Raw genomic sequence first — 13,282 nt, 5'->3', positions numbered from 1 at the left:
CAACAAGTTATCACCTGTCCTGTGGATTGGGGATAGCGTAATATTTTGGTGCAACCCCTTCAAATTCATTTTTTCCCAAGGAGGTCTCCCTAAAGCCACTCATTTTGAACTAACGTGTAATGGATCCTGTAGGAAGAGTAATGATTTATGTTTTTTTTTAACTCGGCTTATTGAAACTTTTGTTAAAACACAGTTAAACTAAAAGGTAGAGAATCATACAAATAACCTCATATAAAATAAAGGTTACAAATCAGTAGTTTCATGGTCCCACACAGTATCACAAATGGACGATCCATCAGGTCTAGAGGCATATCGTATGTCAACACCTTACTATGTGTTTAATAATGAGTGTAAGCCCTATGATGTCATTGATGTAAAGGTACTTTTACATGGTATGACTGTACCCAACAGCCAAGTGATAGTCTGCCAGAGGGTGGAGGAGGAGCCGGCTGGTGATCTAGTCTAGACGTCCGCCTTGATTTACTGCAAAGAAGAAGTCGCTCAAAGATTGAACAACTCTTGTTTATAATGAGTGAGAAGTTGCTCAGTAGTTATTCTATTTCAGCTCACTGAAACAGAATGACTAGCGGCTACTGTGTGACTTCTCACACAGTGCCCCCTCGGGGGCCGCGTGTACAGGGGTGACTATTTGGGCAACTCTCAGACCATGTCAAGGTACCTTTAGGTGGCAATCACACAAACTTCCCCATACCTTCCTCATGTTTTCAGGACATTTTCTGTTTTTATTAATGACCTGTTCATGCATTACAGTGGTATCTACCATATTCTTCCATTGTGTAATGGATGGTACGCATGGCGCCATCCACTTTAATGCTATCGCCTTGCGAGCTAATAAACAATATGGTGCTCCGTAAGAAGATGCTGTGGTGATATATCCATGAGATGACTCATTTCTACTCCTTATTCTATTTTCAACACCCTTCTTTCTGACACTTCCCATCTACTTATGTCCCAATGGGAGGTAGACCCAAATATCTCTTTATTCTTTTTTTAAATTGTCTTATTGTTGTAAGATGGTCTCCAAAGTTAGCTATCAGGTCTCACTTGGGGAAACTGCAGCCAAGGATCTGCACTGGGCTTATTATGTCCCCACTAAACTGCATTCTAAGTTTCTGAGAACATTGACTCTTGGTTCCCACGGATGTGATACAGTGGGTGATCATTTACATATCTGGTCAACATGTCCAATTCTTCATACTTTCTGGAAGCAAATATTAAACCTACTAAAAGGGAACCTGCCACCTCCCTCCAGCACCATAAACTAAGTTTATAACAAGGAACCTGGTGATTAGAGATGAGCGAGTATACTCACTAAGGCACTGAGTATCTCCCCGCTCGTCTCTAAAGATTCGGGGGCCGGCGGGGGGCGGGGAGCGGCGGGGGAGATCGGGGAGGAACGGAGGGGAGATCTCTCTCTCCCTCTCTCTCCCCCGCTCCCCGCCGTAACTCACCTGTCACCCGCGCCGGCCCCCGAATCTTTAGAGACGAGCGGGGAGATACTCGGCTAAGGCACTACTCGCTCAAGTAATGTGCCTTAGCGAGTATACTCGCTCATCTCTACTGGTGATGTATTTTTGTATACTCGCCCACTCCAAGTTGTTCCCTGCTAAAGTCCGCATGGCGCACAGAAATCTGACTCTTTTCAGATTGCCATGCACTTGCCCTCACATAACTATATCAACAGAAAAATAAAACTAGTTTTGGCTGTCAGAAGATGGCGGTAGAAAATAATTGTTTTTTTTTCCCCCCAAAGATATTTTATTTCTTAAAAGTATTACAGCAAATAAATCTATATAAAATTTGAAAGCATCGTAAACGTAGCGACTAGAGATGAGCGAGCGTACTCGGCCACGCCCCTTTTTCACCCGAGTACCGCGATTTTCGAGTACTTCCGTACTCGGGCGAAAAGATTCGGGGGGCGCCGTGGGTGAGTGGGGGGTTGCATCGGGGAGTGGGGGGGAGAGGGAGAGAGAGAGGGCTCCCCCCTGTTCCCCGCTGCTACCCCCCGTGCCGCCACGCCTCCCCCCGCCCCCTGGCGCCCCCCGAATCTTTTCACCCGAGTACTGAAGTACTCGAAAATCCCGGTGCTCGATCGAGTAATTACTCGAAACGAGTACGTTCACTCATCTCTAGTAGAGACCCACATAATAGACGTATTGTGTCATTTATGCCACAGTGAGTACGCTGTAAAAACAAGAGCCCCCCTTCAAGGACGGCAGAATTGCGTTTTTTTTTCCATTTCACTCCACTTGGAGGTTTTTAAAGGTTTTTCAGTATGGTACCATTGAACAATAAAACTCATCCCACAAAAGCGAGCCTTCAGCCAGCTGTGACGATGAAGAAATAAAGGTTATGATTTTTTGAAAGTGAGTAGGAAAAGACAAAAATTAAAAAAAAAATAAAATAAAATAAAGGTCTGCATCATTAAGAGGCTAAAGAGCTGTTCAACGTGATCCTCACAGATTACTGACACATTTTTAGCTTTGGATTAAGTCCACTCAATCTTCCATTGACACGCAAACACATGGTGGCTAAAAATGATGCACAAAGTCCAAAAACCATACAATATAATGTTTAACACTTCTGTCTCCCAACAGCCTGTCTTCTACAGAGGACCAGCGGGATCACAAGTCACCCTAAGCAGTCTTGGAAACCAGACCTTGGTTCTTCTAGATGAGAAGGCACGTCTGCTGCTGACTGAACCTGAAAGAAGCACTATGACTTACTACCTCCATCAGTACAAGGAACACCACATTCCCGTACAGGCCTTTATTATGGCTATGTTTGAACTTTTCAACACCCAGGCCAAGGTACAGTATGTGGGAACTTTAGGAAAAGTAGTATTTGTTGCAGAGAATGTGTTGTAGCGATGGGACTGTGCCTCTACGAAGTTGCCGGCAAATACTCGAAAGGAACATAGAAGTGAAATTGGTTATGTTGAGAGTGATTTTGCCACTCAGACCAAGATGATAGGTATTAAAATATTGTATGTCTTATTACGGAGGCCACAGCGCAATGCCTGTTCCATTGTATGATGGACACAATTGGCGCCTGACAGACTCCATTGACTTATAATGGCATCCGTTCATTCTGGTGTTCCATTTTTTTGGCACTCCAATGTAAGTATGAATATAGCTTTATTGCAGCTTGCACCTGACATAAACTCAAGTTATGCTTTAAGGTGGTCCAAGTTGCAGAGTATAAACGATATCTTGGGGTAACAGCTTGGGGACTGGAAGACTGATAACAAAGAAGACTGGAGGATGAAGACTTTATAATAGAAAGTATAGATGTATAAATATAAATGTGGACAATATGAAGAATTAAAAGATAATGTATTCATTCCAAAAACTGTAGAAAGGACCAGGAGGGACATTCCTTATGTGGGGAGGAAAAGTGATTCACACGCCAATATAGGATAGTGTGCTGCTAAGTAATGTCTTACCACAAGAGGTAGTAATGCCAGATACAATGACTGCTTAGACACTCATACATCTATGTCTGACAGATGTGGGTCCCACATCTGGGACTCCACCTATTGTCACCCTCCTGGGCACACTGTGGCCAGGTTTATGGAGACAGCCGAATGGGCTGTTCTACGCTCCCATAGAAGTGAATAGTAGTGACTGCAGCAACTCAGCATGCAAGCTATGCTGTTTCCACAATTCAAATTGTAAAGAGGATCCACAGCAGACTGAAGATGTAGTAAAAAACTTCCTTTTATTTCAAATCCATAAAACTGGATACAAGCAGCGACGTTTCGGCCGGTCACCAGCCTTTATCAAGCTTGACCCGCCCGCCCGTAATTAAAGTATCCCTATTCAGAGATATCTAGAGAGACAACTACTGGACATAATTGAACCAGACTTGGTAATAATACTATCCAGGACATGTGGAAGTGATCTGTGTGAAAAAATAAAATCTTAACAACAAGCAGAAGACATGGCTACAGCTGTTGTTGGGAGGTCAATGGAGAATCTGCAAGAAACAAGCAGTGGATGTACTGTTTCAAAACAATTAGAGTACCTTTTTCACAGGACAACTGTTGGGCAGTTAAGCTTCGCAGCGGTTCCAACAATTATCGCTCCTGTGCTTTGGCACTAGAGTGACGTTGTTAGGTCTGCTACCCTTTCTGCCGCCCTCTTGCGGTTCTGGGCAGACTCAAACATCTCTCTGCTTCTCCTGTGTGTATGGACTCTTTATGTCTGTTTTCTTCTCTGGCTCTCAGCCCAGCTGTGGGGTTAATAGGTATTACTTTCCTATTTAAGCTGGGCTGAGGCACTTCCTCTTTGCCTGATAGTTGTTGTGTGTTTGCTCAGACATTCAGCTCTCCTAGGTCACCTATTTCTGTCTTTATTGCCTGTTTGATCATGTATCTTTATCTGTATTCCATTTGCTGGTTGACTCCCTGGCTCTGCCCTTATTCCGTTTGTGTGTTTGGTTCTGTCTTCCTGCATAGCTTCCCCACTCCTGTCTTCTTAGTCTGCTCTTTGCCTTTTATGTTTGCTGCTGCCTGATTTTGATATGTTTGCCTGGTGTATTCCTGCTCCAGTCACCCAGCATTAGCATCTTGTACCTTTTTTAGTGTGTGTGCTTGTTTTCTGCCGTACCTGTTCCTAACCCTGGTCTGTCCCTGGCCTTGCTTGTGCCTTCTGCTGACAGATCCCATCTCGGCACCGTCCTTAGTTCCTTGGTTTGTACAGTTTTGCCCTGTGTCTTTGGTGCATCCCGTATCAATTCTTCCTCTCCTGTGTCCTGTCAGGGATAGTCAGGTCCGAGAGGAAGACCGCAGGGCCGTCTTATTAGGACACCTACCCTGCTTCTAGGCAGGGTAACCTCCATCTCCCTTACTAGTCAAGAGCTAGTTTTCCCATCTGTCCACCAGGGATCAGCTGCCAGCCACGCCAGGAGTGGCCTTGCGCCAAGTTGGTTGGTTGGTCCAGTGGGTCCACACTGTGTCCATAACAAATGTTTTCTCACTGAACGGAGGTGGAGTATGCCGCAGATCTTTTCCAATCACCCTCCTCCATTCAGAGTAAACAGGCAGCTGAACAACTGCCTGTTAAACAGGCCAACAGTCACTTGGTTTTTAGGTGAATTAAAAACACCCACTGACAAGTGAGTGATTCTTGTTTACATGGGACGGCAATTGCCCATAATTGCTCTTTTGAATGATTACTTGGTCAACTATTGGCCCATGTAAAAGTCCCCTTAGATATAGCCCAGTCACAGTACTGAAAATCCTGTTTCTGGTGGTGAGATTTGTAACTACATTTTTTCACATGGATCACTTCTGCATCTCCTGGACAGTATTATTACGAAATTTAGTTGAATTACACCCAGTAGATCTCTCTCTAGACATCTCTGATACTTTCATGATAATCACCCTGTATAAATGAAAATGTTAGAACTCGATGGATATGTGTGTTTTTTCAATGTAAGCATCTATAGAACTATGTAACCTTTATCCAAAGATGTACGCTCATAATATACTGTTATATAGTACAGCGAATCCTTTGGCATAGTGGATTTTTACTTAGCACTGTCTGCATCCCTAAGAATAAATCTATATCCGCCACTTGTGACATATAGGAATTATTCGTTGGCAATGAAAACAAATCCTTACATAACATCCTTTTAGTTGATCACGTACAGGCTCCAGCAAGTTGGACAGATAGCTTTCTGCTCGTGCCATTAAGCTAATCAGCCTATCTACCCTACTATTAAGGACAATTAAGTATATTACCACAGAGAGATATATCTTTTTCCTTTATAATCTACCATATCCAATCTTTCTCAGTATGATTATTGAGTTAATCAATGCATCCAGCATGCTAAACAGCCCGACTTGCATGCTAATTACAACCTGCAATCCCAGTCGGTTGTTCGTGCTCTGCATAAGAACTCTAGGCAAAGAAGAAGCCCTAACATGGAACAGAAGGTGGACAAGTTTGTACCAGATGCTTAAGGGAACATACTTGCCTATCCGTGCCGGGGACAATTACTAAAGGGATTATTTTTTGTGCTTATGCCACCAATCTCTAAAAGTGAAGCTGTATCAGTTTTAGGTGGAGTTTTACTGCAAACTGAATGGCTATACCATTCTATACGGTAAACATTGGGTCCATTCTATTACAGACCTTGGTTTGACATGTTCTCTAGCAATATTGGACTTGAGATTCCCACTTTTTAAGGATGCAAAATTCTCTCTCTTTCAGTTTGCTCTCTTGTCTGAGCTCCGACCTCAGATCTACCCACATGATTTGGCAGTGTTTGATAATATGGTGTTGAAAAGAGAAATCGAAACAATGAAATCTCGTCATCGTTCAGGAGACACTATCTCTGTCTTATCCCACAGTCCGAGCACCTCATCTACAGAGAGCCACCAAACTGTCAGTACGGCCAGCACTGCACGGGTAAGAATACGGAAATGCCTCTTTGTTCTTCGATAGACATTGGGTCATGTAATGCAAATTGTCTATGGTCGCCAAGATCGGGCTTCTTCCAATTACCAATGCTGATGGGTACACTGGAGAGACCTCTTTCAGATATTCCTGCTTAAAAGGAAGAATAGTCGCCATTTGCATCAACTATACAACAGAGGGAACTATATAAACTTTGTGTTAGGGTCTCATGCACTCTCCAACATAGTGCAGTAAACAGGTTTTATTTTCCTCCATGATCTAAAAAGTGTTATCAGGGCTTATTCATGATTTGCCTGAGGCAATAAAACCCAATATTTTCCCACTAACTTGGAGATGTAACTTGATGACCCTGTGGGGGGGATTGGCCGCACTCTACGCTTTCACCAGCATCAACATTTAATTGGTGGTTGGCAGGTCCAACAGTATTGGTGAGTGATTCCTCCATACAATGTGTGATCCGCTCTTCTTCACAACTTACACCACTCTTCATTGGTTCATTGAGAAACTGGAACTGATTGGAGGATGCAGGTTGATGATGTCATTGGAAGTCATCAGCTGAACTCAATACTATGCATGATTGGCTGTTCCTCACAAGTTTTATTGGTCCTTATTGGTTGATTGAGAAACTTGATCTGATTGGAGAACACAAGTTGATAATGTCACAAGTGGCTATAGGGTGAACTCCATACTATGTGTGATTGGCTGTTCCTCACAAATTAGATTGGTCCTTATTGGTTCATTGAGAAACGTGACTGGATCAGGGGACGAAGGTTGGTGAGGTCATCCGAGGCTACAAACTACCCTGCCCACCCCCCATTGGACTGCCATTTAGCCCCAAACTCCTGCACATCAATTCACATCTAATGCACATCAATAAAGACTATATCTCTTAGTAAAGGGATACTATAATTTGGGTTATATTCCCAAATATATTGTGAATTGTCCATTATCCCCTGGTTTCTCTTGGGTGTTAACAGATTAGGTTGCTATTGGGGCTTGCTCACACAGGAGATTGTAACATCCCAGCTCTGACAGAACTTGGACCTATTAAAGTCAATGTGTACATTCACATATGTGATCTTTTCTTTTCATGGACCATTGGTCCGAGTAAAGAAGTCCCAGAATCACCCATTCAAGTCAATGGCTTCGTTGAAAAAATGAAATGTATTCGCATGACATGAGTGTGCTTCATTTTTTCACACTCTATTGACTTCAGTGGGAGCTTTAAATTACATCATTTGGGCCAACTACTATTTATTTTGATGCGCATGAAAAACAGATGACACTCTGATGATATTTGCACATTAAAAATGCAAACGCACATCCTGATCGCAGCTGTTAACCCTTTAGATGCCCCAATTGGAGTTTGGGGGTCTCGATAAGATCACAGGATGCCATTTGGTTGCCATGGCTGCTGGGGGGCCTGTAGTGTGGTTTGATAGACTGCCTGTCATATTGCTGTACTATGGTATTATATTATACTTCAGGAGCAATCATATTATCGCGAGTTCAAGTCCGCTATGGGGACCAAAAAAAAAGAGTAAAAAAATCTTTTAATAATTATTTAAAAAATGAAGTAGTAAAAGTTAAAAAAATCTCTTTTCCAAAATATTTACAATAAAAAAAACTAAAATATATTTGGTATCGCTGTATCCATAAAAGTCCGATCCATAAAAGTAATGCATTATTTTTCCTGCATGACGAATATCATCAGAAACAAAATGCACAATGTCAAAATTGCACTTTTTTGGTCACGCCGTCTGCACGAAAAAAATTGATAAGAAGCAATCAAAAAGTAGTATGTATTCAAAAATGATGCCAATAGAAACTACAGGACGTCTGTCAAAAAACGAGCTGTCAAACTAAATAAGTCAAAATAAAAAAGTTATGGCTATCAGAAAATGGCGGCGGAAATTAATTGTATATTTTTCCAAAGATATTTTCTTTTTTAAAAGTAAAAAAAAACAAACTATATAAATTTTATATAGTAGTAATCGGACTGACTCACCGAATAAAGTTATTTTTGCTGCAGCCGGTACGCGGTAGAAACAAGACACTCTCCACCCCCCACCCCTCCCCCAAGATGGCAGAATTGTGGGTTTTTTTTATTTCACTCCTCGTGTGGGCAACTAAGCACCGGGCCCACACCAACGTGACCCGAAGACACGGGGGGGAAACTGTGCTGCAGGGAAGATGGTGGGGCCCAACCTACAAGCAGAGCCATCGCTTCAATAAAGGTGGCCCCACGCTGGAACCCTGGCCCTGCTCTCCCTGAAAGGGTGACACTCACAACCTGGCAGAACTGACACATTAAATGCACAAACTCACTTACCACACAACCTCGCACACTAAAGCAGATGGTAAAGCTGAATATAAAAGCGAGGGATTAGTTCGTACATTGGCCAATGAACTAAAGCATCAAGGCCTCGACAAGGCTGCTCGTTTCTTGCAGTCCCTACTCTAGCAAGACACTAAACAGGCAGCACAGGACCATACTCACAGCAAGCTGCAAGCTGACCAGACACTACTCACACAGCAAGCTGCAAGCTGACCAGGCACTACTGACACAGCAGACAAGACTGAGGAAATACAGCTTCTTCATTGCAGAGGGACTGGGGTATATATCTACACCCAGACCCAGGGGATTGGCTGACCTGAACAACCACACCCAGCCAGCTCAATTAACCCTCACCTGTGCAGGTGTGCTCCTGGAACCCTGTAGAACAACAAACTCCAGCAGTACAACCTAAGAACTCCGCTTAGAATTTTTAAAAAGTTTTTTAGTACATTATATATATACATTATATATCAAGCTACGTCGATGGATAAATAATAGCATTATGACTTTTTGAAAGTGGGGAGGAAAAACCAAAAGTGAAAAAATAAAAAAGAGCCTGCGTCCTTAAGGGGTTAGAGGTTATCACTTCCAAATTAAAACCATATTCTCTTACTGGCTCAATAAGCTACATGTCATATCTGTATTACATAAGTGCCCAGCAAGCACTCCTGCCAATGGCTTATATTCTAGCAGCAGAAAGCGATTCCTTCCAGGAAGACATATCGTTATTGAAGTCTTGCGCCCTTCTTGAATTCTTAGAATAGTATTAAGAGCGGTATGAAGTGGCTGAGCACTTGAGCATCTGAACTCTGCCGGCATGGAGACGGAATATACATGATATTAAATGGATGATTACCGCAGTGTAGAGTGCAGTCCCGTCGGCGCGGTAGGGGTCACTTCATTGTACGTACGTAAGAAGCTGATTTACAATGAATACTGGTTTCTCACAATCACATTAAATGACTAAGTCTCCTTGTTTCACATTTTAGGAACGTCTTCTATGGCTGCTGGATGTCATGGAGGTCAGTATCACATGTCTGTGCACCTCCTGTGCTAAAGTTGTGTTTCTTAGATTTTTTTTTTGATTTTTGGAAAAAAGTTCAGATTTTTTTTAACAAATAGCGCCACTTTTGTTCACGGCCTGTATAGCAGCTCAGACTCACTGCAATGAATTAGACTGAGCTGCAATACCAGACTCAACCATGGACGAGAGTGGCAGTTAATGGAAAACCAAATGCAGATCCTTTTTTACAATCTTCTACAGTAAATCCCTATAGATGAGTTGTACCAAAAACTAGAACAGGTGGTAATGGTCTGATCAGTGGGGGTCTCACCGCTGAGACCACCATGATTCTGAGAATGTAGATCCTATGTACCCTTCTTCCTTACTGTAGGCTTGCTGCACCCCCACAGTGAGGAGGAGATTGAATGTTGCACAAGTGTGGCTCCATTCATATTCAATGGGACCGTCAGAGATAGCAGAGCGCTTGTACTCAGGTATTTCCATCAGCCCTACTGAAATGAATGGGTTGCTACCATGCATATGCAACCACTGCTCCATTCAATCCGAAGTCACCGCCGGTGGGTGCAGCAACTCCGCAGTGTTGCGAAAAGGGGGACACAGGACCCCAATTCTCAGGCTTGGTGGGGGTCTCAACAGTGAGATCAGCCACACTGATCAGACTTTTGAAAAGTTGATATAGGGTAACCTCCTAGTTGTCAGAATGAGGTCAGAAGTGAGGTCAGTAGGCGATTACCAGACAGATGGATTGGCCGTGCCGGTGGTGACGATGGTGAACTTCTTCCTTGGCCTCCATGTTCCCCGGACCTTATTCCTTGTGATTTTTTTCTCTGGGGGAGTGTTAAAATTATATTCTCCCCTTACCACCCACCATAATCTTCGGCATCATAGAAGCCATTGCACCAGTCAGTCGTGATACATTAAGACGTGTATAGAAGGAACTTGACTTGCAGGCTCGATGTGTGTGGAGTGACAAAGGGGGGTCACACTGAACACCTTTTGATGTGGGAAACATTTTTTATGTCGTGCAACAAAACTTTTTGAGTTTTTGTTTCCATTGATATCAAATGTATGTATCTGAGTGCCATTAAGGCCGCTTGCACACAGGTGGACTTGCATTGCGGAATCCGGGGCGGCCGCCCATTGCATGCTATAGAAAAGTAATTTTTCATGCACATGAGTGGAAACCAATTGCTCCATTTCTGTGTGAGCTCCGCACGGACGGTTTCCATTACAGTCAATGGAAGCTGTCCGACCCGCATCCCATCCGGAATGTCAACGCCGTAGTGACGACGCAACGGCCGGACCATCAGTAGTACAGAAACAGAAAGAAGAAGACTGGTACGCGGGGTCACCGGCCGCAGTCAAGGCGGGATTTTGCTGTCGGAATCCAGATCTGCCATGTGCATTCCGCCTAAACTGGAGTTATGAGGGGTTCAAATCAGAAGATCATCTATAATACCCCTATATGTACTGTCTTCCTAGATGGTGACTGCATGAAGTTGTGTGTAATCTGCAAATCCATGTCAAAACAGGAATCATTCAGCTACATTACACAGCTCGGTCTCATTGCTGGTATCCGGTGATGGGTCCGGTGTGGAGCTATTATTGAGGCTTACAACTTTGCTCAAATTTTAGATAATTTTACCATCCAGTATCTGGCTCCGATCTCTCACTCTTCGTGCAGCCAATCCAGAATGGACATGGCATCACACAAAACGCACGTTGAGAATATTGCTCATGTAAATAAGCCCTTATGCTGAACCTGGCACCAAGTGCACAATGCAGTATATAGAACTGATGTGCAATGGCGCCACTGCTGCTGGTTTCTTCTGTGTCTCAGGATCAGGTCTGAGGGGACGTCATTACATCAGCTCCGGGTCATGTGGTGCTTCTGCTGGTGTACACATGTTTCGGTCAGTCCAGGTCATCAAGCGTTAAACATCTCCGTGCTGTTTAGCAGAAGGACTGGCTGGTGATTGACAGTCCAACCAGCAAGTTACCTAGTTAGAATTGTTTAGCCAATGGGTTGACTGGCTTGGTTGAAAGCCCAGTCAGTTACTTTCTTATGATATACAAACCAGCTCCTCCTTGCTGAGGATGCTGGTTATACTTCTAGTATTCTGGTCCTGTCAGGACTCTCAGCCTACCTGTCTGTTGTCAGTGTTCTGCATCCAGTACTTCCATAGCCCCTGGTTTGGTTCCTTGGTTTCTCTCTCACTTTGGACCCTGCCTCCTAAAGCAGTGGGGTTGTCCTTTTTGGGACGGGTGCTACGCTTCGAGGCGAGTCCAGTTGAGGAGGTTCAGGAAGGGTTCTGCACCGATGTGCTCTCTCCGGTCCTGCGTCTAGCTACCACAATTCTTCGGTATACACACCTGTCCAGACTGCTTTGGTATTCTGTTCGTCCTACCATGTTTCCCCGAAAATAAGATACTGTCTTATATTAATTTTTGCCCCAAAACAGGCACAGTGTCTTATTTTCGTTGGGGGGGGGGGGGGGTGGCTTATGCTCACCTGGTTCGCAGTGTCCTGATGTCTTTGGCGGCGCTGCAGTAAACTGCGTCTTCCCCGTCTGACATCTGAGCTTCCTCCTGGTGACAGGGCTTTGAATACCCCATCTCAAGCAAAGCGAGCGCTGTGATTGGCTCATCAGACAACCAATCACAGCCGTCGCTCGATCAGCCAATCACAGCCACTCAGTGAATGACATCACTGAGAGGCTGTGATTGGCTCATCGAGCGCCAGCTGTGATTGGCTGGGGCTCAATTAGCCAATCACAGCGCTCGCTTTGCTGGAGGCGGGGTATTCAAAGCCCCGTCACCAGGAAGAAGCTCGGCTGTCAGACAGGGAGGACACAGTTTGCCGGAGACGCACCGGAGACTATTGGGAGGCATCGCGACGCCGCGGACCAGGTGAGTATAGATTTTTTTTAATGCAGTTTAGCTAGGACTTATTTTCGGGGGAGACCTTATATTTTAAGTCTCCCCTAAAAACTGGGGTAGGTCTTATTATCAGGGTAGGTCCTATTTTTGGGAAAGCACAGTAGTTCATCTGCAATCTCCGACAGACATGACATGATGGGACACAATATAGCACGATACTTTCTAGTAGTCTGAAGGGTAACACACCACACTTTGGCAAAAGATGGTTAATGCAGCTCAGAAGGTTGTTCTTTATTGTGTTCGGAAAAAGCGAGTCCACAAAGTTTCTGCTCAAATGTATGAGCTTCACAAAGCACTTTTGATCTCTGTTGAGCTTACCGGCAGGGGGTTTTATTTGAATACCCGAAAATAGTATGCAAACATATCCCACGGCGAAACCATTCAATTTAAGAAAGCGCTGTTTTCAGGTATTCAAATGTAGCCCCCTGCCAAGAAAGCTCAAGAGAGATTAAAAATGCTGTATGAGCCCAACATCAAGAAATATATGATGATGATTATTTAAAGTGAAGAATAGATTAAAAAATGTTATTAACA

The 13,282-nt window shown here is 43.8% G+C and overlaps 1 protein-coding gene across 1 annotated transcript in view; it reads left to right on the top strand.

Moving 5' to 3' along the window:
* WHRN (whirlin) overlaps positions 1–13,282 on the top strand; it is a 165,174-nt gene that overhangs the window by 107,300 nt on the left and 44,592 nt on the right. Inside the window, exons 7-9 of the mRNA XM_066580713.1 lie at positions 2,619–2,831; positions 6,240–6,437; positions 9,774–9,806. Coding sequence (XP_066436810.1) covers positions 2,619–2,831; positions 6,240–6,437; positions 9,774–9,806 — 444 coding nt within the window. The remainder of the gene's footprint in view (positions 1–2,618; positions 2,832–6,239; positions 6,438–9,773; positions 9,807–13,282) is intronic.

The sequence above is a fragment of the Eleutherodactylus coqui genome, chromosome 10, assembly GCF_035609145.1.
Source record: "Eleutherodactylus coqui strain aEleCoq1 chromosome 10, aEleCoq1.hap1, whole genome shotgun sequence".
Lineage (NCBI taxonomy): Eukaryota > Metazoa > Chordata > Amphibia > Anura > Eleutherodactylidae > Eleutherodactylus > Eleutherodactylus coqui.
This window is presented reverse-complemented; position numbering and strand designations above follow the sequence as displayed.